The 26480-nt window shown below is 41.2% G+C and overlaps 1 protein-coding gene across 1 annotated transcript in view; it reads right to left on the bottom strand.

Annotated features, from left to right (window-relative positions):
• The window catches only part of LOC124548628 (delta-1-pyrroline-5-carboxylate synthase), a 201280-nt gene that overhangs the window by 19046 nt on the left and 155754 nt on the right, over positions 1–26480 (bottom strand). The window contains exons 12-14 of the mRNA XM_047125184.1: positions 23611–23735; positions 18104–18290; positions 317–412 (exon numbers count right to left, since the gene is read on the bottom strand). Of these exons, the coding sequence (XP_046981140.1) occupies positions 317–412; positions 18104–18290; positions 23611–23735 (408 nt within the window). The remainder of the gene's footprint in view (positions 1–316; positions 413–18103; positions 18291–23610; positions 23736–26480) is intronic.

The following is a 26480-nucleotide window of genomic DNA, read 5'->3' as shown; positions in this document are numbered from 1 at the left end:
GGTGAAGAGCAACAATAACTGTATGAGTGAAATTTCATCTATGATATGATTAAGTCTAATCTGATATAGTCAGTGTAGTGTGGTGTGTGTGTGTATGTGTGTGTGTGTGTGTGTGTGTGTGTGTGTTGACAAGCACCAGAAGAGATGTGTGGGTCAAAAACGAATGTTTTCCTTACTTTTGTATATAATGAGATAAAGATTTGTGTACTTGTTACATTATCTAATTCTGTGTATTGAACTCTTGTTTGAAGCTATTTGTACAAAATGATCAAAGGACGCCTAAATGTTAGTCTTATTCTTATTATTCAATACTCACCGAGTCCAAAGCGGTAGCCGTCCGCAAACCTGGAGCTGGCGTTGTGGAAGACGCACGCACTGTCCACCTGTCTCTGGAACTCCTCCGCGGCATTATCTGTCAACATTAGATCGAAAGTTCAAGATGGGTGTTTATGACAAATGGTTAAGACTTCGAGAGCGTAGGGCTGGCCGTTTGTCGTGCACACAATTTTGCATTACCGTCCTCGTTTATTCTTGTGCGAGCCCTAAAACGCAACATTTTCTGGCAAAGCTCAAGAACACACTTCTCTAAACTGCTGTGGACTGATTTTCATTAAACCCTTCATAGCGTAATGTTTCAATTCCTAGTCGAAAATCAAATGGTAATAAGTACGCCACAACAGACAGATATATATGCGATCAATATCGATATCTTATCATACCTCGTAGAGTATAAAAAAAAAGAAACTCTCTTGTATACACCAGTTCAGGAAAATGGATAAGCAACAAAGCACAAACACAATGTAACGATAAAAATTGGAAAATCATTTATTTGTACTGTTTTATCCTGATGCAGTGCTTTATTTTTACACATACATCGCTCTTACCCTGTATCTTAGCTGCTTTTGCCTGGAAAACGTCCACGCTGTTGAGCAGACATTTCAGTGTATGAGGAATCGGATTAGACCTACTAAATACATTTATTGTGACGACGGTTAGTAGCAATTGAAGGAAAGTGAACGAGTAAAACAGAAGCAATATCTGGGGGTTCTCCAGGGAAGTGTTACAGGACTCCTGCTGTTCGTGATCTACATGGATGACTTAGAAGACAATCTGAATAGTACTCTTAGATCGTTTGCAGATGATGTTGTCACATAACATTTTATAAAATCATAGGATGATCAAAAGAAATTGCAAAACGATTTAGACAAGATATTTTCATGGTGCGAAGAGTGGAAATTGACACTAAATACTGAAAAATGTGAAACATCCACATGAAGAAACCGCTAAATTTCGGTTACACGATAAAACACACAAATCTAAAGGCTTTCAATTCATCTAAATACCACAGCTTAACACGGAACGATAACATAGATGATGTTGTGGGTAAAGGAAGCCAAAGACTAGGATTTATTGGCAGAACACTGAGAAAAACGCGACAGGTCTAGTGAAGGTACTGCCTGCACAACGCTTGTACGCCCTCTTCTGGATTATTGCTGTGTGGTTTGGGATCCACATCAGAAAGGATCGACAGAGGACATCGAAAAAGTTTAAGATGGGCAGCTTATTCTGTAATATCACGAAAGAGGGGAGAGAGTCCTACGAATATGATGAGTGATTTGGGGTGACAATCGTTAAAACAAAGGCGTTTTTGTTGAGGCAGAACTTATCATGAAATTTCAATCACCAACTTTTTCTCAGAGCGTGAAAGTATTTTTTGGCGCCCACCTCTACAGGGAGGAATAATCATCATAATAAAATAGGAGAAATCCGACCTCGCTCGGAAAGATTTTAAGTGTTTATTTTACCAATCGCGACGCTGTTCGCTTGTGGGCATTTTATCGTGTTTATACAGGTTTTCAATTCTTCAAGAATGTTCACAGCAAAACCGTTTGGTATGCTGTGTAGGATTTTGAGTGTATTTTCGATTGTATCAGTAGTGTGGTTTTGATTTTTCAGATATAGAAAGAAGCTCAACTGATTATTCTGGTTGTCGCTACATTATTTCTACGTTTGAAAACTGAAAACCATACTGATGATATAATCGAAAATACACTCCAAATCCTGCACAGTTGCATGACTATTGTTTATTTAATTTGAGTGTGAGGTAGCATTAATAAGTTTTTTATCTCGGGCACTGGAAATATACATTCTGCATACCATTAAGGTATCAAAGCTTATTTGTTACTACCTATAGGGATAGTCCGCGCTTCATTACACATATGCAAAGGAGTTTCACATATCAGTGGTTGGAGCATCTCTCAAAATTTCGGTTCGTAAGACGCGCTGTGGCGTAATTTCACTGGGGCACAGGCGTGTCAGAACATGTAGACAAATCATCTGCTCCGTAGCATCGCATTGCAACAGTTCGAGCCTGTAGATAGTCAAGCTAAATGACAATTTCCAAAGGATGCTGTCCGCCTTCCCAGGCAATTCGTGTCAGCGACTTCCTTGACTTACTGACGAATACCGCTTCGTAAACGGTGACCAAATTTAGTACCTGAAACGTGATATAAAAGTTTGGAGAGATGCTCTATACAGAAATATGTTCCTATTATCTTTATATCTTCTAGTTTTCGTGCAATCACCGTGCTGCTGAATTGGGGTTTAAGGAGAGAAGACATCAATGTCCTATTCACCCCCCGAGAACGAAAGCAGTGTAGCTAATGAGATTGCCTCTAGAGTAAATTCTCTGTGCAAGTGTGAGAATGTGTTCCAATGTTTGCGTAGTGTGCATTGCGGGACGAAAGTGTCAGCCACTTATTCACCTAGCAAGATGTGGAAACCTGCAAAGTACCACGTCCAGGGTGACCGGCACACCGACCATCATAGTTAATGCACTGGGCGAGTTCTAAACGGGAAAGGCGTGCCTCCACTTCCCTGAAGCGGGCGCTTTAACTGCCCGGCTATCCGGGCGTATTTGGTCATCTTAAATCCTGGAAATACTTCTACATCTACATCTACATTTATACTCCGCAAGCCACCCAACGGTGTGTGGCGGAGGGCGCTTTACGTGCCACTGTCATTACCTCCCTTTCCTGTTCCAGTCGCGTATGGTTCGCGGGAAGAATGACTGTCTGAAAGCCTCCATGCGCTCTCTAATCTCTCTAATTTTACATTCGTGATCTCCTCGGGAGGTATAAGTAGGGGGAAGCAATATATTCGATACCTCATCCAGAAACGCACCCTCTCGAAACCTGGCGAGCAAGCTACACCGCGATGCAGAGCGCCTCTCTTGCAGAGTCTGCCACTTGAGTTTGTTAAACATCTCCGTAACGCTATCACTGTTACCAAATAACCCTGTGACAAAACGCGCCGCTTAATAATATATCTGTAGATGTGGACGCACAGGTTTGCTGCAGTACTATGTATGGATTGTTGCTCAATAGAGAAGTATTTAGAAGATAACAGGGTAATCGAAGGAACTTGCCCCCCTTCTTGCAGCGGTGTACCGTAGGTCTCTAGAAGAGCGTAGCGTTCCAAAGGATTGGAAAGGGGCACAGGTCATCCCCGTTTTCAAGAAGGGACGTCGAACAGATGTGCAGAACTATAGACCTATATCTGTAACGTCGATCAGTTGTAGAATTTTGGAACACATATTATGTTCGAGTATAATGACTTTTCTGGAGACTAGAAATCTACTCTGTAGGAATTAGCATGGGTTTCGAAAAACACGATCGTGTGAAACGCAGCTCGCGCTATTCGTCCACGAGACTCAGAGGGCCATAGACGCGGGTTCCCAGGTAGATGCCGTGTTTCTTGACTTCCGCAAGGCGTTCGATACAGTTCCCCACAGTCGTTTAATGAACAAAGGAAGAGCATTTGGACTATCAGACCAATTGTGTGATTGGATTGAAGAGAGAGAAGTCTTCCGAAGTGAGAGCGGTTTCAGGTGTGCCGCAGGGGAGTGTCGTAGGACCGTTGCTATTCACAATGTACATAAATGACCTTGTGGATAACATCGGAAGTTCACTGAGGCTTTTTGCGGATGATGCTGTGGTATATCGAGAGGTTGTAACAATGGAAAATTGTACTGAAATGCAGGAGGATCTGCAGCGAACTGACGCATGGTGCAGGGAATGGCAATTGAATCTCAATGTAGACAAGTGTAATGTGCATCGAATACATAGAAAGAAAGATCCCTTATCATTTAGCTACAATATAGTAGGTCAGCAATTGGAAGCAGTTAATTCCATAAATTATCTGGGAGTATGCACTAGAGTGATTTAAAGTAGAATGATCATATAAAGTTGATCGCCGGTAAAGCAAATGCCAGACTGAGATTCATTGGAAGAATCCTAAGGAAATGCAATCCGAAAACAAAGGAAGTAGGTTACAGTACGCTTGTTCGCCCACTGCTTGAATACTGTTCAGCAGTGTGGGTCCGTACCAGATAGGGTTGTTAGAAGAGATAGAGAAGATACAACGGAGAGCAGCACGCTTCGTTACAGGATCATTTAGTAATCGCGAAAGCGTTACGGAGATGATAGATAAACTCCAGTGGAAGACTCTGCAGGAGAGACGCTCAGTAGTTCGGTACGGGCTTTTGTTGAAGTTTCGAGAACATACCTTCACCGAGTAGTCAAGCAGTATCTCGCGAAGCGACCATGAGGACAAAATCTGAGAGATTAGAGCCCACACAGAGGCATACCGACAATCCTTCTTTCCACGAACAATACGAGACTGGAATAGAAGGGAGAACCGATAGAGGTACTCAAGGCACCCTGCGGCACACACCGTCAGGAGACTTGCGGAGTATGGATGTAGATGTGGGTGTAGAAACAGTAATTCTTGAACTAACAGCCTCAACTATACGCAAAACAACGTTTTGCGTCGAGGCAGTATTACAGCTGTTCAGCGACGAAAACTAATACAGAACAAGAGGGCAGTAAGTGCACAGACTGCTATTTATGCAGTGAAGAAGTATTGAGCTTAATGACCTGCGTAAAACGATTGTTAAAAGGTTTGAAATTGAATACCCATCAGTAGAGTCAATCTTACGTGCAGACTTTGTTACTTCACAATGGATACAGTACTTGCTGCAGTCTTATAAACCAGGTCAGCATATACAAATTCAGATCCCAGTACGTGCATACAGCTGGTGCCGCGCGTATCAAAACCTTATTGTTTCACAGCGCGGCGCTGCATCAGCGGCGCTCCCCTGCGCCCTGAGGCGCAGAATTCCAGTGTACACAGCCTGCACTAACCGAGCCGTTTCAGAGCGAATGCATGCAGTTCTGTTTGCGGGTGCACCGCTGGCGACAGGTTTTTCTGCATTTGCAAGTCCGATGTGCATAGTTGGTGCAGCTGCTGAAGTTTCAACCGCATTTATGCCTCAGGTACACGCCGCCGGATATTTGCAAACAGCTCTTGCCCGCATTTGAGAAAACCGTGTGTACTTTCAGAATCTGTGCCTTTTTCTGTAGCAGAGGGGGGGGGGGGGGGGGGGTTAGATACATACAGAGGCGGCAGTATGAACTGAGTACTAATGCAAGGCATCGTTCGTGTCTAGGAATACGTACTTCTAGGAATATTCTTTCTCCTCTCACTTGCCCCACTGTTTACATGCTATCTTTTCTGCTTCCATGTAACTCTGTGGTCGGCTGGTTACCATACATTTCGAAGCTCAAAACGCGCACGCGTTATTATTTTGAGTCTTAATACTAAATAACGGTGCCAGCAGTTCCTATGTCACGTAATTTGAATATGAAATATCGTCACGCTTTTAGTCTTCTGTAAAACTCTACGTGAATGGGAAGGGGAAATACTTCGTAGTAACTCCATAAATAGCATGCCAGTGTGGCGAAGAACAGTGTGCTGATCATATCTAATCGATAAAGTCACCCAATTATGATTCTCAATCACTAGTTTCACTCATAAGGCTACGTATTACCGCCTCACTAACGAACGACAGCTTAGGCAAAGACATTCGGCGTCAAAATTGAACTGTACAGTATACTATCACGAATTTAATAATACCTGAAGATGGCTGCTGTGATATCCGAAAGCGGCATTACGTGTATCATTATCTGATGTTAACGGATATACAAGCGTATTCAAAAAGAACTAAATCAGGGTAGACATTTCTGATACAAGGTCACGTTTTACAAGGTGTGTTGACTGTTGACGTAATTTCCAGGATAGGACGTGGCTCATTTTATATTTATCACTGGTCGCTAAAAGTTTAGAGACAGGATTAATAAAAAGTAGAGAAAAGTTAAGATGATGGCTTTAATGCTTCAGGTGATCTACTTCGTCCCCCTCTCTTCAGTACAACGCTTAGCACGTTCACTATATGAAATGGTCATAAAAATACTTCTTCGGGATGTTGTTCAACTCACACTTGACATTGGCTTAAATGTCAGTTACGTTGTCAGCGCCTTTGCTCTTCGTGTGAATTTCTGCACTTTGTCGATTTTTAGTAGTGTTGTGTTGATAACACCATGTCTCGTTACCCGTGATGATTTTACTTAGGAACTGTGCGTATACTGAATTGCAGTCTGTTTGCAGCGGGTGTCCACGCCTCGTTTTTTTGTTCAAGAGTCAAATTGCGAGGTTCAAACTTTGCGCACACTTTGCTCTTCTTCGAAACATTCTGGATGAACGTGTAGAACACTTGATGTAGATACGTTACTCCATTGCAAATTTGTGACGCAATAGCGCTGGCACACTACAACTCAACGTCGTTCACTACTTAACACCGCGTGCTCGCATCTGACCGATCGAGTGTAAGTTAGCTGTTCTCTGTTGGTATCAAAGCTGCTACCGTAGTTACCGCGCTGATGTCGCTTATAAGCCAGGAATAAAATCATTCTAGGAACTTTTGGGACAGACGGTGTATGTGTGTATAGTAACCCACGGTATCTCTATATGAAACGATGTCGTCTTGACTTTAGAAGAGACTGATGATCTTGATAACGGAATAAATCGTAGAATTCACAGTCTTGGTTACATTTTTAGTTAATTAAACACATAATAGGTCTAGGCTTTACAGCCTCCATCAGATTTATAAGAAGGGATAAAGAGGTAAGAATTTTAGAAGTTGTGAAACAAGAACAGTAACATATTACATACAAACGAAAAAGCGAGTGTGTTTCTTATTCTATACTGGAGCAACAAAGAGGTAAGGAAATCGTTAACAGTTACTTGTATAATGCGCAATAGTTACAAATCTTGGTGCTTGAGGCAGCTGCGATGACAAATCTTTAATGAGTAATTAATTTTTATCTAACAAGCACATGTTGCAAAGATTCTGAAATTTGTTTAATCGTATTTTCCTCTTATAAATCTGATGTTGGATGTAAGGAGAAACGTGACCAAGGCTATGAACTGTATGTTTTATTTAAATATCACTTTACATTTGACAAACATATAACGCAACGCGCAGGGAATGAACACAACTGAAAGCTGAAGAATGATTATCTCTATAACGACCTGGAGTAGACGGTAGTTGCATCGAGCACTTATGAAGGGCAGAAAAGGTGATCATTCAAAGTGCCGTGCTGGGCATGGATTGTACAGAGTTTTAAAGTCTTGAGCCCACAGAAACTGCATTTCACTTGCTGAAAACGAGTGTTTTCAGTACCATACTGGATTAAAAGACATAGTGAGCAAGCCAGGGCGGGTCGATGATCACAAGAGTGAATTAAAAGAATTTTAGAGAGAGTTTATTGTGGGTCTGTTGGAGGTTGGTGGCCATTCTGGAAAACTACCGAAGACACTGGACGAAGGAGCGAGCTGTGAATGATTTGTGGTGATGATAGTTCAAGGTAGGTGCATATGCTAGTCCACCTGGTTCCGGCAACCATTGGCGTACAAGTTCACAGATAGGAGGTTGCTTCAGATGGCCAGCCAACGACAAGGGGCAGGTTCAGTCACATTTCTTCCACCGCAATCAATGGCCCACTCCGTTGTGGTTTGCATCTTTTGAGAGAAAGTGATTTTAATGGATGTGTACGTAGTGCGGTAACAAGTTTGTGTTGTACAGGAGTTGGACAAATAGAACACCGCCAAAAATTTCTGCTGGAACATAAATGCAAATGCTACCGAAGCCTGCAGGCTGTTCTGTTGTATTTGACCACGAACAGAACGTTTACGATGTCCTCAATACATTGCTACTGTCAGTCGTGCTCACAGCTGAGTCCTGTGTAGTTTTGAGTGCATTATGTAGGAGCTACGTGAAGTCGAATGTGGGCAAATTGTTGGTGCTCGTATGGTGGGGGCTTCCGTAACCAAGGTAACCGAAGTGTCTTGTGTTTCAGGGAGTATCGTATCGAATAATTTATACCGCATACAGGGCAAGAGGAAATACATCATTGCTAAGTCGTAACGCGGAAGAAAGTGTGTGTTGGGTGATCGTGACAGACGGTTATTGAAGGGGAGTGTGACGAAAATGAATGTCGCACTCGCGAACCCTGTAAGCACCAAAACAACACTAAGGTAGCTACAGAAGCAGGACATTGCAGGGAGAGCTAGATTTCCAAAGCTACTCATCAGTGATGAAATGCCCGTAACAGGAGAACTGAGACTACGGCGCAGTGGAAAAATACCTTTCGGGGGTATGAGTTTTGTCTCACACTACTTCTCACTTCTGGCCGAGATAACGTCCCAAGAGTGAAACATGGCGGGTGTTCGGTGATGATTTGGACAGCCATATCGTGTTATTCCTTGGTTTCCATGAATACTTTACAAGGACGCATTACTACCAAGGATTATGTGACCATGCTGGCTAGTCAGGTGCATCCAGTGGTACAAGGTTCGTTCCTCCGTGGTGACGCTGTGTTCCAAGACTACATACAAGGCCCCTGTTTGCACAGTTCTCATCGTCCTGGTTTTGAGAGCACGAGGATGAATTGTCGCATCTCTCTCGGCCATCACAGTGACCAGATCTCAGAATTATCGAGAATCTGAGATCTACTTCGGAGAGAAGCGTCCGAGACTGTTATCCACTTCCATCATCGTTACCTAAACTTCCCACTATTTTGCAGGAAGGATGGATAAGATTCCATTAAAAACCATGAAGAATCTGTATTTATCCATACCGAGACGACTGAAAACTAGTGTTCAAAATGGTTCAAATGGCTCTGAGCACTGTGGGACTTAACATCTATGGTCATCAGTCCCCTAGAACTTAGAACTACTTAAACCTAACTAACCTAAGGACATCACACAACACTCAGTCATCACGAGGCAGAGAAAATCCCTGACCCCGCCGGGAATCGAACTCGGGAACCCGGGTGCGGGAAGCGAGAACGCTACCGCACGACCACGAGCTGCGGACAACTAGTGTTCCTCACTGTGTTAGGCATGGTTATGTGTTGTATTTAAGTGTTTCCGTATGTTTGTCCACACCGTGAACAATGTATGGAGAGGGTGGAACTTGGTGCCGGGAAACTGTTTATGCCTCTTGAATAACACAAAAGGGTCTGCCGAGCTTAAAGTACGCTTCTGGTGGGTGGCTCACCTCTCCCAGGTAGATGCTATTTTTCTTGACTTCCGGAAGGCGTTCGATACAGTTCCGCACTGTCGCCTGACAAACAAAGTAAGAGCCTACGGAATATCAGACCAGCTGTGTGGCTGGATTGAAGAGTTTTTAGCAAACAGAACACAGCATGTTGTTATCAATGGAGAGACGTCTACAGACGTTAAAGTAACCTCTGGCGTGCCACAGGGGAGTGTTATGGGACCATTGCTTTTCACAATATATATAAATGACTTAGTAGATAGTGTCGGAAGTTCCATGCGGCTTTTCGCGGATGATGCTGTAGTATACAGAGAAGTTGCTGCATTAGAAAATTGTAGCGAAATACAGGAAGATCTGCAGCGGATAGGCACTTGGTGCAGGGAGTGGCAACTGACCCTTAACATAGACAAATGTAATGTATTGCGAATACATAGAAAGAAGGATCCTTTATTGTATGATTATATGATAGCGGAACAAACACTGGTAGCAGTTACTTCTGTAAAATATCTGGGAGTATGCGTGCGGAACGATTTGAAGTGGAATGATCATATAAAACTAATTGTTGGTAAGGCGGGTACCAGGTTGAGATTCATTGGGAGAGTGCTTAGAAAATGTAGTCCATCAACAAAGGAGGTGGCTTACAAAACACTCGTTCGACCTATACTTGAGTATTGCTCATCAGTGTGGGATCCGTACCAGGTCGGGTTGACGGAGGAGATAGAGAAGATCCAAAGAAGAGCGGCGCGTTTCGTCACTGGGTTATTTGGTAACCGTGATAGCGTTACGGAGATGTTTAATAAACTCAAGTGGCAGACTCTGCAAGAGAGGCGCTCTGCATCGCGGTGTAGCTTGCTCGCCAGGTTTCGAGAGGGTGCGTTTCTGGATGAGGTATCGAATATATTGCTTCCCCCTACTTATACTTCCCGAGGAGATCACGAATGTAAAATTAGAGAGATTAGAGCGCGCACGGAGGCTTTCAGACAGTCGTTCTTCCCGCGAACCATACGCGACTGGAACAGGAAAGGGAGGTAATGACAGTGGCACGTAAAGTGCCCTCCGCCACACACCGTTGGGTGGCTTGCGGAGTATCAATGTAGATGTAGATGTAGAATAGTAACACGTGTTTATACTCCAGGGGAGTCACTTTGTATGGCTTCAGTCTTCATCCCTTACGAAGTATTTTCCACACTGTTGGCTCAGGGATGTTCAGTTGTACCCTACTTGAATTCGTAGAGTTCGTGCAACTTCACAACATTACATTCCTCACACGGTCAAACGTTTTCTCTGACACGCCAGGTCATCGCGAACGTCTTGCATCGAACAAACAACCATCTTCCTCGAATTTCTGTACCGCTTTAGTATGATATTGTAGACTGGTGGCATCATGTGAATCTTGTTACTGAACAGTTTACGTCCCAAGAGTAAAAAATGGCTCATCAGACCCTTTTGTGTTATACAAGAGGCATAAACAGTTTCCCGGCGCCAAGTTCCACCCTCTTCATTCATTGTCCACGGTGCGAACAAACGACCGATTGGCTATGAGCAAATTATAGCCCACAAAATACTTCCTCTGCTGATTCGCCGCCGCTTTCATAGACTATGGTGGTACCACATTAAAAAAATAATTTTATAGTTTTTCTTTCATTTATTGCTTCAATTGTTACGTTATATTTACTCATTTACTTTTAGCAGTTTTTGAGATGTTTCATGGATTTTTTTATTACCCTGTACCGTAGGTGAAAATAAACCTCTGAACCTTTGCTGTGTTCGGATTAGCCCAAAGAAATTGCTTCAGATTATAGTTGGAGTTGTGTCATGCAATTTAGTTGATAAGTTGGTAACGGAACTTTTATGTCAGACATTCCTTTTGACTGGAGTAACAAATGCAGAATACAACGCAGAACGAACATTGTATTACTGGCGACGGTTAGGAGGGTGCTTCGTTTAGTGACACTAACGGTCTTAACAATACTTTGCTTAATGATGCCCCCTGATTCCAACACCTACGAATGTAAAGAAAGTGACCATATTAATATATAAGATAGAATCTATTACTGAAAATCCATTGCAACAGAAAGTGACCTTGGCTTCTATCGAGGGTGTCGCATTAATCTTACAGCCCAACGCATCTTTTTGCCCATAAACAAAATAAAAAATAGTTTTATTTAGCTATCAGGGGGACATCAACCGTCATGACTGTCCTTCTTATAACTTTGTTCGTTACAGAGGTATGAACAGTAGTATGTCTTTTCCAAATAGCGACCGAAGACCTATTCAAAAACGTATAACGTTTAATTAAACACACCACTTAACTCAATTAAAAAACAGAAAATGGATCTTTAATACCATTTGGTAGTGCTGCGCGCAAAGAAAGGAATAGAACATTTAAAAATGTTGTAAGTGTTGACCATTGACAGCTATGACCATTGACAGCGATGCCCCGATCCTACCGTTGATGAAAAAACTCCTCGCTGCTTCCAGTGTTGCCTGCTGTAGTGTATTACTTAGCAAACAATAAACTCATGCATGTCGTTGGAGTTCTTCGAATATCGTGATAGGTAACGTCTTTTATGCATCCTCAAAGAAGAAACCTCAGAGCCGTTAATCAGGACACCGAGCAGGCCAACCTGTTGTCGGTTCACTATCAAACCATCTGGCAGGATAACTTCGTTTCAGAACAGGACATGTTCGCAAGACATTATGTGAAGGTTATGCGAATTTTGGTACCACATAAGCGTTAGGGTGCTTAGCAGTACTTCACCCACAAGACGAGGACGAATTCGTAGGAGAAAGTTAGTATATTCTGCCTTTGAGGTTACTATCGATGAAATATGGAACCATAATTATGATACCTAGCATATACTACCAGAAATTAACTTTCCATTGAAGCTGGTGTTCCACTTGTCTAAACTGTCGTGGGTTTTGCTGGATTATCTTTGTATCTACATGTCCTTCTTTTGAGAAGAGAAACTCAGCTGTAAAAAGAACACCGTATGAGAAGTTCTGGGTGGTGAGGATTTTCTGCTATACTTACTGATGAACAGCACACGATTCTGGAAACCATTCCCATGCAATTCTTCGTGCAAGGAAGGAAATGGTGAGTGCTGGAGTGTGATATACACTGGTCTTAGGAATGGCAATTTTCTGTCCAAGCTGTAATGCGCTCACGTGTGGATTCATTGAAACAGAAGTGATGACGGTAACTTCTGCAGGTTCGTTTGTGCGATTTCTACGACGATTGTGTGACCTTGGGCTGCAATATCCCGTCACCTGAGTCACAACAAGACAAGGGATCTTGTGTTGGGAAGGTCGGTTCTTGTTAGTATATAGCTCTCTGCAGCCTCTGCATGAATAGCATTACACCTACCTTCGACAACAGTAAAAGTAAAGTAATGATGATGCAACTTTTAAGCTAGGTTTACCTTTATTGTACACAACATATCGTTTAAAAGTACTGAGCTATATGTACCTGTATTGCAAATAAGAGAACATTATTGCAATTACAGTTCAGCTAACATGCATTTTTCACAGATCAGCTGCATTTCTGCCTTCTCTTTGTTTTACTAAATAATTGTAATCACAGAAACCTGCGATTGAAAATGTCTGGCTGAATGATCGGTTGACTAAGCGATCAGTGCGCATTTCCCTTGTGTTTCCATGTGTTGACTGTCATCTACAGCAAGTGGACGAATTACTTCACCCCAGGCGCCTGCACAGTGTGCTAGTACAGAAGAGTCAAACTCAAATTTGTGTTACGTTTGACATAACGTCACTTTATGTGATAGTACATTGTGCTACGTTTTGGGGAAGCCACGAGGTAAAATGTGGGCTATCAATTAAAAAAATATAGGCTGGTATAAAAAAAGACTTACTGTGAAAGTTGCCTATTCATTTTGAATTTCATTTTTCGTCCACCATATTTTTGCTATTTTTGTATCACAACATTATCTCTAGGATGTTTTGCGTGTTTCTGCGATAGCCAGCTTCGATTAATTGAAATAAGCTCTTTCAGCCACCTCTTCGTGTGTTTGACGAGGTATTTGGCGTCTTGGGAGGTCGGGTTTGGGCATCAGCCAATGAGAAATCTTTGCGGTTTTCGGACAACCAGGTACTCCAACTTGCATTCACCATTCTGGTACTGTTTTTTGTCGAGTGTTGTGTATGATTTGAAGGAAAATTGGATTTGTCTGGTGTTGACCTCAGCTGGATAGGAATTTCTGTGACGTTGAAGAAATCGGATAAGATATGCTCAATTACTTGCCGTGGTGACTATTAGGAAAACGTATACTTTATTTCGGAAATATATTCAAAAGTTCTGCATAGTTAACTTACGATATACTTCGCTCAGGCCGTGAAGGATGTGGCTTCTAGTGACGAAACGGAATCGCATACGTGCGCTCACTTTTTGGTCAATGGAAGCTGATTATAGGAGCAAAGATTATGTTTTCAACCCGTAGTGTTAAAGATTCAAAAATGTCATCCACTGCTGAAACGTAAATGAGTTATTGTGTTGCAGGAAGCAGTGTGTTGCGAGCATGTCTATTCGTTATTCATTTGAAGAAGCGAACAATGCACAGTTACATTCATAACTTCTTCTTTCAGTCATTTGACTCCATTCAAGCCACTAAATTTATTATGTTTACTTCGAGCGACAACACACTGACTCGCCACAATGTTGGGCACTCTTACTGAAGCCGAATGGGGCAGGAAACATTCTAAGATGCCACAGACAGCAAACGGAACTGATTACATTTTGCAGTTGTGATTCGCTAGCAATAAATATTTTTTTTGCATTTCAGATGGTGAAAAGCAGGACATCGGCTTATGTTAAGGGCGACCGCTGTTTCCTAAATGTACTGAAGAGTGACCTCGGGTATCAATGAGATATATTATGAAATATAAAATGCTAAGGGACTTTCTAATGCAATATTAGTTACAATGGTTGCATATTTGAGGGAAAATCCTCAGCTGCAGCGCCTGTAGCTATAAAGCGAAAGCAACTGCACTATTCAATTTCTGGACACCTTCCTGATGTATCATTACTTATTACTCAATAGGTAAAATTCATTTCAGTTGCGGCCAGACAACGTAAGGGTGTATGTCTGACAGTTATGCTAAATATTTGTGAACAGGTAGCGCTTCCAATTGTCTCTGGGGAATAAAGGTTCATATTTTATGGAAAGCATGACAGTTCGAGGCTTTAAGTAACTGCTCATGGTAGCACTTCAATATTTTTTCACACCCTTACATTGCTGTTCATATGTTCTTAACGAACAAAGTTATAAGAAATTCAATCATGATGCTTATTGTCTCCCTAGCTAAACAACATTTATTTGATAAATTTTTTACACAGTTTCAAGACAAAAAGTTATTTGAGGTTGTATAGATGAATGGGTCAACGAGTATATAGCAATGCGAGGGACAACGTCTGATATGCGATCGGTAGTGAACTGAAGTGTTTTCAGAAGAATTTGTTTTGGACAGAGGAATTTTGCACACTTTCAAGTAGTTACAGTGATTCGTTTATCAATGATTAGAATAAAGTGATGTCTTTATGACACTGTACCTAATATCACTAGTGGAGACTGAAACGCTACGTAATGAGTTTGTTCCTTGCAGCGGAGCGGCTGGTGCACATCTACCGTAGCAGGAAGCAAACAAGCTTCAGACCATCGCCACTGCATCAGCTGACCCACAGGAGACGGAGTTTTTCCATATTTGTCGTCTCAATTGGCTACGCAGCCTACGAGCTTGGGCGTTCGCACTTTCCGTGTGGCTGCAGGTACAGGTAAACCGAGCGCTGGTTTCATCAACACTCACATCGCCGGCCAGAGTGGCCGTGCGGTTCTAAGCGCTACAGTTTGGAACCGCGAGACCGCTAAGGTCGCAGGTTCGAATCCTGCCTCGGGCATGGATGTGTGTGATGTCCTTAGGTTAGTTAGGTTTAATTAGTTCTAAGTTCTAGGCGACTGATGACCTCAGAAGTTAAGTTGGCTCTGAGCACTATGGGACTTAACATCTATGGTCATCAGTCCCCTAGAACTTAGAACTACTTAAACCGAACTAACCTAAGGACAGCACACAACACCCAGCCATCACGAGGCAGAGAAAATCCCTGACCCCGCCGGGAATCGAACCCGGGAACCCGGGCGTGGGAAGCGAGAAAGCTACCGTACGACCACAAGATGCGGGCTCAGAAGTTAAGTCGCATAGTGCTCAGAGCCATTTGAACCATTTGGAACACTCACATCATGACTGAAGTGAGCGCAGTGAAGTGCGAAGTCCTCCGTTTGAGTGAATTAATAAAAGCAATCGGGAAGAAATACAAAGGCCCTGATATATTAGAAAATGATAAATAATAACTTTCATAACTTTTCCAAGTATGCAATCGTTACCACACAAATGTGTTTGGAATTCCTTAAATTGTTAAGTGTCTTGTCTCACGTCCGCAGCTCGTGGTCGTGTGGTAGCGTTCTCGCTTCCCGCGCCTGGGTTCCCGGGTCCGATTCCAGGCGGAGTCAGGGATTTTTTCTGCCTCGTGATGACTGGGTGTTGTGTGATGTCCTTAGGTTAGTTAGGTTTAAGTAGTTCTAAGTTCTAGGGGACTGATGACCATAGATGTTAAGTCCCATAGTGCTCAGAGCCATTTGAACCATTTTTTTGTCTTCTCTCATGATTGCTCGTTGATCAAATGGACACAAGATAAAATGCCAGATTAAGTAATAAACACTACATTCCACATGGCACCTTTACTACCACAAATATATCACTGAAAATCTGAGGTGTCGTCTTTTAAAGTACTTAAGGTGTCAATGAATATACTCTTAATTAAATACTAGTTTTTGTAGTTAAGCTACTAAATTATTCATATGATATTTGATAGCTGTACTTCTTTTCTACAGAGTTTACATGTGAATTATACTAATAATTTTTCTTGTAATGCAATGTACTGGATAAAACTAAACTAAAGAAAGAATAGAATTATTAATTTATTATTTCATGCAAATCAGAATAAAGAAGTGCAACAATTGGTATGCCAATAACAATATTGTAGTTCCTTTCAGATAACTTCTGGATTCATTTATTTTGTTTTTGAGTTTTACAAGTTTCCTGGAGAATTTGGGAGTAAAAAGAATCTAGAGGACAGTCTCTTACTTTCATACAGTCTTTCAGACAAGTACGCGATATTGCTGTACCGATCTTTCCTACAAACAAACTGTATGGTTAACACCGTTTTCATATCTGACAATCACAAAAAAAAAAGAATGAGAACTGTGCCATGCTGTGGCTCACGTTGGTTCAGTTGTAGGTTTCCGTCCTCTGTTGGAGGCCAAACTGTATCGTTTAGTTGACATGGTTGCGGTTGTTTCTATTCTTCTTGTGTTGACTGGCGCCACTTGGTTTCGCAAGCGTTGCCTGTCCGCTAGTGGCGGCAGCGGCGTTATCGATATGTAGTAACTGTGTCCTTAACTTTGGGGTGACGTCGTTGTTCTTCCGGGTCGTGGGAGTGAGCGGTTCGGTTGGGGACTCCTGAGGAGCCAAGAGGGCAGCGCGAGTACACACTGGGACCGCTGGTGGCACGCATGCACTGCTGGATGGAAGGGCTGTGGTCACGAGGGTACACGACCTAATCGCCAACTGGATCCAACAAGCTTACGTTCAGTGAATTTTAATCCTAGCAGTGAAACCTCCACCACTGTGAGATCTCGTGATTCTCCAGTGACATGTGTTCATGTTGCTGCTTGCAGTGTCGCCGAAACGAAGTGCAGCGAGTGGAGTGCTTGCGGAAGGCGAACCTAATTAGCTTTTTCGATTCTTGTTACTAACTGCTGCATTCGGTGTGTTACTATTTGTTAAGTTCAACCGGCGGTATTTTTCATGCCTTGTGGCCGCTAATGCCCCGGTGACCTGACCTGGAGCAAAAAGTTGTACGTTATAAATATCAAAAGAGCTAACAGAACATTAAACATGGAGATGAAGTTCCTTAGGCCTGCTGTTACTGAGGTCAGTGAAAACCTCCACAAGATAAGACAAAGCAAGAAATGGAGAAATAGTCGTTACACTCAATAATTGAGGAAGTAATGCGAAAAAAGCAGGATTGGAAAAGCATGTATTGTGTACCTCACCCCAGAGAATCCCTAGACAAGCGATGGAATTCAATTGTGTTGTAAGAGAAAGTGTGGGAAGGCGGAGGAAGACAGAGAGACAGGAACAGGGTTTAAGGCCTAACCATGGACCGGGAGAAGAAGGAAAAGACGCCACCACAGATGCGACATTTAAAACTAGTTAGCACACTAGCTGCTAGAGGAGCTTTCAGAGCACTTGTTTACCGTTGCCAGCTTTCTTTCGGTTCGGAGTGATACTGGTCTGATATTCGTAAGTCGCGTAACTTTTTTGCGAAGCATCTATTCGGCAGTTCGGAGCAGTTTTAGAGAGCAGCATGGAAATGTTCACAAAGCTTCAGTAGTTGAGAATACATGGAGCAGGGGTGGCCAGGCCTTCAAACTTAATATAGGAACTGTGTGCCGAGAGAGGGCGGTGTCAGGAACTCGGAACTAACTCGGGCAGCCACAATACGGCGTCCTCGCCGACGTCGGCTCTGGTTGCCGACCATATTTGCCGGAGCACGACAACAGTACTTACGGTTCTCCGTGACGATGACGTCTGTGTGGGAGCTGCCGTAGGTGTGTATGTGGTCTATGGCCGCCTGCATGTTGGGCACGGACTCCACAGTGCACTCGAGGGCGCTGTACTCGGTGCGGAGAGACTTTGCTGGCGGCGGGCCAAACGTCAGTTGTTTGCTCAGGTTGGGGCCCGCGTAGATATTCACCTGCGGGCAGCCAGAGAACGCTGCATTACGTAGATGAAGGAACAAGTACAAACGAGATGGAGAAAATGCTGTTTTCTGGGCAACGGTAAAATTTTTGCTTTAGTCCGAAAGCGGTTATAAAATGTACACATTCACCAATATCGTACACATGACACTAAACAGTAGACAAGAAGTATATGAATTATTTGAAATCAAAAAATGTGCCATACTGTACGCTAAAAATGATTTAAAAAAATACCACAAGCTGGAGACAGCAACTGTCAAAATGGGGGTGTTGTCTAACTACATGGCAGGACGAAACCAGCGAGAGATTGTCATCGTTGAACGACATCATGATGTTACCAGAATGAATATACGCATCGCCATAATGAAATGTAATTGTGCAGGACATGGCATAGAGTGGAATATGCAATTGAATTTTAACTACGATATCAGGTACAGATTTCGAAAATGGGACTCAACTGCGAAAATCGCTGTATATTACGAAAAAAAAGATGCCGTACCGCGTACAACTTTTAAAAACGTCTCACTGCAAATCAAAGGTATTTGCATCTTTCATCTTACGCCAAAAAATTCCATCTTGTTCATATAATTTCGCAAGAGGCTCTACATCTACCACGACTGCAAAGTAGTTCTTTCATTATTCGATAAAGGCGCTACCCCATCCCTTGCCAACTTTCCTTCCCCTCGGACTAATACTGCAGTTTAACCATTAACACGTCAATGTAACACAGCAGCAAACACTCTACTCTTTCCGTAATGTTAAAAAACGGATTGATACTGCGTCGACTAACAAGCTGTATTTCGTCAACGTGAAATGATACACGGATAGTCAACGTGTGGGCGCAGGAAAATTAACCTTGGAAACGCATTGGTCTCTTAAAATATTTGATGTGTTTACACACGGCGTGTCTTGCTACACCCTTCCCGACATGAACCTGTCTTTCTAGATCCTTTATATCCGTCAACAGAGGAAACGTACACAATCTGAAGGTGGTGCTTCTGTGTTCAATGAAGTGATAATTTGCTACAACAGTAGAGCAGGCAAAGTGACGTTTTCTGGAAATGTGCATAAATTAAAACTGCCACGTAGTTTATCGTGGTAAATTAGTTGTTTTAAGCCAAATCAGTATTAGCAAAACTTTTTCAATAGCCGTAAAATAATTCAAAAAATGTGGCGTTTCGGAAAGAAGGACGTTTATAAAGTAAATGTCCATCATAAATTTCACTTACTGTCGTATAAAATACAAGACTCAATTACGTTGTAAGTATCGTTTGAGTTCATTTATGATATAATTACTGTTATTACCTCCTAGGAGTGATTTAGACGCCACATGAAACGTAGAAATCTCATGCCAGAAAAGTTGGGTCAGAAGCTGGGATGCAGCTTTCATATAAGTGTTACAAAAATGCTACAGTCAATACTTTTTAAATCTTAACGACTGTTTCGCTTCTATCTTTCTCGTAATGTGGTAAATCGTCAGCATTTAGATTGATATTAATAACGTCTGATACTGATACCCACTATTACTATAGGGTCTTCACTACATCCAGAATGCAAATTACGTAATTACATCTCAGTCTGAGCATACTTGATCCTGTTAACTAATATTTATTTTAAGGACGCAATGATTCAGAGATTTTAATTTATTTAAGAAAAAAAACAGTGATTTCATATTATAGTTGTTTGTCATTTTATTGTAACTATCACACTAGTTTGAACTGCAGGTCGTTCTCAGACATTAAAAACCGTTATTAATTTCGGGACATATGTCCAATCATGATTGTAAATACTTAGATCAACGTTAACCATTAACCGCCTCAAAATTACAGAATGCAAGAAAGTAGCCGATATACACTAGTAAATATGTTGAAAGGTGAAGCATAAGAACAGACTGAGTTTTAATACAGTGACACACGTCTCTAATGATAAATCAAGATTTTTCAACAATTTTTACGGTCTGAAAATTTAATTTCTTAAATCGCTTGTCACATACAAATACTTTCTGCTCAATCTACTTGCGTTAGTACGCCAGTACGTACTCACTCTTCACTAAGTTAGCACGAAAATTTGATGTGTGTGTGTAAACTGGAACATTTTTTAATTAACTTCCGCAATACTAAGGCAGGTGCGGGAGGAGGAGGGGGGGGGGGGCTTTAGTCCACCTTTTGACAATATTGTAATCTAGTCAGTTACTTTATATTTTGAAATGTTGAAGAAGTATATTTTGTTTCAATGAATTTCTCTCCAAGATTTCATAAACGTTTTAAATTTTTAGATTAAACTTAACCCAAAAATTTAAGTCTTAGGAACAGATGTCATTTCCCCTTGGAATGTCATATTCAATATTTTCAGGTTCAGGACCATACTTACACATCAGTATCTGATTAAATAATATTCTGTGCGTAAAAGTCAACAACAACTAACGAAATTTTAATTTTAATTTTATTTGCAATGGTCATAAAGTACCACTCCACTGACAGTACACGCGATTGGAAGTGCATAGGTATTGCGTGCTCTGAATCAAACTTACACATCAATATGCATTTAAAAAGTATGTTGTTAATATAAGTCAACAACAAATAATGAATTTTTCTTTTTTTAGGGTGAACATGTTTCTCACTTCTGTTCAAGAAATGAGTCTTTCAGCCAGATTTTCCTGCCCTCAAATCGTTGTAACTTGTCTGTCCTTTCCACCTGGACATTTTTACAACCAACAAAGTCGACAACATATCCCACATATTCCATCCACTTAAAATCCTTAAAAATTAGGCCCTCTACTGCAGCTTCCAGTACTAAATTAACCATAAGTTAATCACATGTTCATTTTATGTGTCCCTTGTTTGTGGAAACGATTTCAGTACAGCTGTTTCCTCATTTACTATTTTAGTTCCTTTTCATGTGTACTGTATCAGTAATCTCAAAGATGTTCATGAAGTTCAGCAGTCTCCGATTCAAACTGCATGCTGTGTATTTGGCTAGTCGTATTTTTATACCTATATGCAACAGGACATGCAATGTTTTGACAGTGACTTTTGTCAATTTTAGTTGCTTTATCGCAAGCTGTTTTCAATTTATGGCTGGATGGCTGTATGGCCTTCAGGCCAAAGGACACAAAAAGTAAAAGGACTAATTTCAAGTGGATGTTTTACACTCTGTGTAGCTCCCTTAAACAGTTGTGTGTTGTGTGTTTCCTCCCTAGTGTTGGAATACAGTATTCTAATACAGTTTTTAGATCACACAGTTACTACACATTTGACAATTTGAAACCTGCCTGAGGTAGGATTCGAACTGGGGTCACCTACTTCATGAGGTAGTAAGGTTACGCCTCAATAACACAAACAATAATAATGAAGCATGAGATCTCTGGACTTTATGTGATAAGATGTATTTTGTAAAGTACGCTTCTGCAACCTTGTAAGTAGCCTGTCTGTATGTTTGCATCGCTGTGGAGTGTGTTAATATGGCTGACAGCGCTCTGCACCTACGGCAAGAGACTCTGTGGTTGGACGGACTAGCAGTTAGCGAGTGGATAGAGAAGTATATAGGATGTTTTTCTTAGTGGAGACTCTGTGTTGGTAGGACACGAATTGTAAAATGACGTGAAATTTCTTATAAGAAAAGACTCAAGGAAGGGTATGATAATGTTTGGGTAGTAGAACTATTGGCAACTATATAATTTTTGGAACTGTATGTCACATAAGTAAGGCAAAACTTTCTAAATACATTGTTTGCTCTTTAACAAAATCTTCCTTTTGCTATCCATATGCCTCCTAGTAGTCATAGTGTATAGTAGTTAGAATTTTTCTTTAGCTGTCTGTTGTTGCTACTTACTGTAATTGCTGCAGTTGGTGTTGTGAAGATTTTTTGTGAGGTAAGTGACTTATGAAATAGAATGGGGTGTCCACTATCGGGATTATTAATTGAATTGAGTTTAGATAATTAACAGAGTCGGAGGTAGTTTCATATTTCTTTAATTTCATATTTTTTGGATTTGTGTTATTGTTAGAATTTTTTGCAATTCAGGGCTAGTTTTTGTGTTAATTATTGGAAGTCATGTTGTCAATGTATAGCAGACAGATTGCGTTGGGCTTGTATATTGTAGGTAATAAATGAAGTGGTTAAGTTTGAGTTGTCTTTGTCATTGAAAATTCTGTTGGTCAATGCTTAAAAAAATTAAAGAGTTAGTTTCAACCTTTGCACTGAGTCTGTGTTGTGTAATAGCTACAGTAGGGTTTCCATTATTATATCAGAAGTTATTCCTAAAGTTCAAATCTGTGTCATTCAAACTGCACACTGCATATTTCATCAGTTGCATTTGTGTGGTACTAGGGAGACACCAGTAAAAAGGTATATTTGGCTTTTCTGATGCCCCCGTTTGGTTATTTTGTTGAAACCTGTGGCTAACGCATTTATATTGTCGAAGGTCTCAGAGATTCTAATTACTGCGCTGTTCTGTTGATTAATATTGTCCATGCTACCACAATTACAAATATTCCATTTTTTCGTCACACAGTCATACTCACTAAAACATTGGAATTATTCGTGTAAACGTTTATATTGTGGAGATAAATTTTTGAATTCAGATGAGCAGACAGTAAATCGGCCCATTGCCTTAGATCGCAGAGACACTCATGAAGAGGAGAATAAATGAAATCAAGTTGCAGAATGAGAGATGAGTTACTGTAATACATTTTAAGGCTATAATCTTGCACAAAGAGCCGCCAGAGACGTTCTCTTCAAGCTGCTGAAGCAAACGAGGGTTGAATTGCTTACGAGATGAGGCAATAAGCAAACCGTTTTCACAAATTAACTAGCTCGGGTAATTGCTTTCGCAGAGAAAAGCGACAGTACAATGCATACTGAACTATTTCAACGTCATCTGCACTGCCAAAGATATTTATATTGCTTCTTTATGCATTGTGTCATAACGCCTCTCTTGATGGAATTCCGCAGAGTTAGTCCAAAATAACTAGGGACGGAAGAACTAACGACGTTACTATCTCGGCATAAAAAAAAAAAATCTCAATTTATCGAATCTTGCTGCTTTTAGAGAGTCTTAGTTACAGAGATCTTGAACAATAAAAATAGTGAAGTTAGAGGTTTTTGTATTGATGCTCTGTAGATTTTACGAAGGGCAGAGTTCTAGGTACGAGATTATGCACTACATGCAGGCTACGTCAAAGATAGACATAACGTTCTAGCACTTGCTTATTTTCTAAAGCATTAAATGAAAGACAGTTTACCATTAGAACTCTCTAAGGATGAGTAAAACAAAGTTGAAAGCATAGAGCAAATTGCTTGGGTTTGATTGCTTACTCCCTCTTGTTTTAGCATACTGCATACGTCAACGAAGAAGGAACTGTTCTTGACTAAGTCTTCATGGATGAGCAGCGTCTCCATGGCATTACAAGCTGCTGGGTAGTCACACTTCGAGTCACGCACTGAAAATGTGAAACAAACGCTCTTTACAGATTGTTATTGCAAATTACTTAAAGTAGTATGGAGAATATTGACTTTCTACATCTAAGGACATCTTTCGTAAACTAATGTGAATTAATGTGTTATACAATGTTTGTAAAAAGACTGTATATCACGGGGACCTATACTTACAATGGCCTCAAAGCTTCTCAGCTGGGCAAAACGTCCTACAAAACCCAACACTAACGGTATTTTCAGATGTTTCACACAAGGCTCGTGATAGTTACATCTCTTTTTGTAGAACCTAAAAGCCTACTGTCTCGTGAAATTCACTTTTGTCACAATTTAGTGCGCAATGAGAGTGTGCAGGTGTCTAAAACAAGGTAAATTGCAGATGATGGCTCAGAAAAATTCCTGGAAATGTAAAAGATCACGAGAGGTTCGGAAAACTGTTCCATAGAGAACATGCTTGGGAACACAGCATACAATGCTACAGTGCTAAATGGGTAGGGCGATTAACATTAATGTTGCATCTGACCGGCTAGAAGAAGGACATTTTCATTCTTCACTCTTGGATTTCTGTGCCAGTATGGGCTTAGTAATCACAAACTCCTTTTTTAAGCACAAGAACATTCACCGGTATACTTGGGAAGGCAGGGGAACCAGATCTGTCATTGACTATATAATAACAGATAAGGAATTCAGGAAGGCTGTGAGGGACACACGTGTATTCAGGGGATACTTTGATGACACTGATCATTATTTAAACTGCAGTGAAACTGGTATTGTGAGGCCGAAAGTGCAGGAGGTCAGGACCATATGTAGGAGGATAAGAGTGGAGAAACGTCAGGATAAGGAAATCAGGCACAAGTACATAACAGTGATCTCAGAAAGGTACCAGTTAGTTGAATGTAGTCAATTACAGTCATTGGAAAAGGAATGTACAAGGTACAGGGACACAGTACTAGAAGTGGCTAAAGAATATCTTGGAACAGTAGTGTGTAAAGGTAGTATGATGCAAACAGCTTGATGGAATGACACAGTTAAGGCAGCCTGTAAAAGGAAAAAGAAGGCGTATCAAAAATGGCTACATACTAGAACTCAGGTAGACAGAGAAAGTTATGTTGAAGAAAGAAAGAAAGCCAAACAGATAATTGCAGCATCCAAGAAGAAATCTTGGGAAGACTTTGGAAACCGGTTGGCGGCTTTGGGTCAAGCTGCTGGAAAACCATTCTGTAGTGTAATTAGCAGTCTTCGAAAGGGAGGTAAGAGGGAAATGACAAGTATGTTGGACAGGTCAGGAAAACTGCTGGTGAATCCTGTGGATTCCTTGGGCAGATGGAGGGAATATTTTGAAGAGTTGCTCAATGTAGGTGAAAATACGATCAGTAATGTGTCAGATTTCGATGTACAATGGGATAGGAATGATGATGGAAATAGGATCACATTTGAGGAAGTGGAGAAAATGGTCAATAGATTGCAGTGCAATAAAGCAGCTGGGGTGGATGAAATTAAGTCGGAACTCATCAAATACAGTGGAATGTCAGGTCTTAAATGGCTACACAGGATAATTGAAATGGCCTGGGAGACGGGACAGGTTCCATCAGACTGGACAAAAGCAGTAATCACACCAATCTTTAAACATGGAAACAGAAAAGATTGTAACAACTACAGAGGTATCTCTTTAATCAGTGTTGTGGGTAAAATCTTCTCAGGTATTGTTGAAAGGAAAGTGCGAGTATTAGTTGAGGACCATTTGGATGAAAATCAGTGTGGGTTTAGGCCTCTTAGAGGTTGTCAGGACCAGATCTTTAGCTTACGGCAAATAATGGAGAAGTGTTATGAGCGGAACAGGGAATTGTATCTATGCTTTATAGATCTAGAAAAGGCATATGACCGGGTTCCTAGGAGGAAGTTATTGTCTGTTCTACGAGATTATGGAATAGGAGGCAAACTTTTGCAAGCAATTAAAGGTCTTTACATCGATAGTCAGGCAGCAGTTAAGAGTTGACAGTAAATTGAGTTCATGGTTCAGAGTAGTTTCAGGGGTAAGACAAGGCTGCAACCTGTCTCCACTGTTGTTCATATTATTTATGGATCATTTGTTGAAAACAATAGACTGGCTTGGTGGGATTAAGATATATGAACACAAAATAAGCAGTCTTGCATATGCGGATGACTTAGTTGTGATGGCAGATTCGATTGAAAGTTTGCAAAGTAATATTTCAGAGCTAGATCAGAAATGTAAGGACTATGGAATGAAGATTAGCATCTCCAAAATGAAAGTAATGTCAGTGGGAAAGAGATATAAACGGATTGAGTGCCAAATAGGAGGAACAAAGTTAGAACAGGTGGACGGTTTCAAGTACTTAGGATGCATATTCTCACAGGATGGCAACATAGTGAAAGAACTGGAAGCGACGTATAGCAAAGCTAATGCAATGAGTGCTCAGCTACGATCTACTCTCTTCTGCAAGAAGGAAGTCAGTACCAAGACTAAGTTATCTGTGCACCGTTCAGTCTTTCGACCAACTTTGTTGTATGGGAGCGAAAGCTGGGTGGATTCAGGTTACCTTATCAATAAGGTTGAGGTTACGGATATGAAAGTAGCTAGGATGATTGCAGGTACTAGTAGATGGGAACAATGGCAGGAGGGTGTCCACAATGAGGAAATCAAAGAAAAACTGGAAATGAACTCTATAGAAGTAGCAGTCAGGACGAACAGGCTTAGATGGTGGGGTCATGTTACACGCATGGGAGAAGCAAGG

This window comes from Schistocerca americana, chromosome 1 (assembly GCF_021461395.2).
Source record: "Schistocerca americana isolate TAMUIC-IGC-003095 chromosome 1, iqSchAmer2.1, whole genome shotgun sequence".
NCBI lineage: Eukaryota > Metazoa > Arthropoda > Insecta > Orthoptera > Acrididae > Schistocerca > Schistocerca americana.
This window is presented reverse-complemented; position numbering and strand designations above follow the sequence as displayed.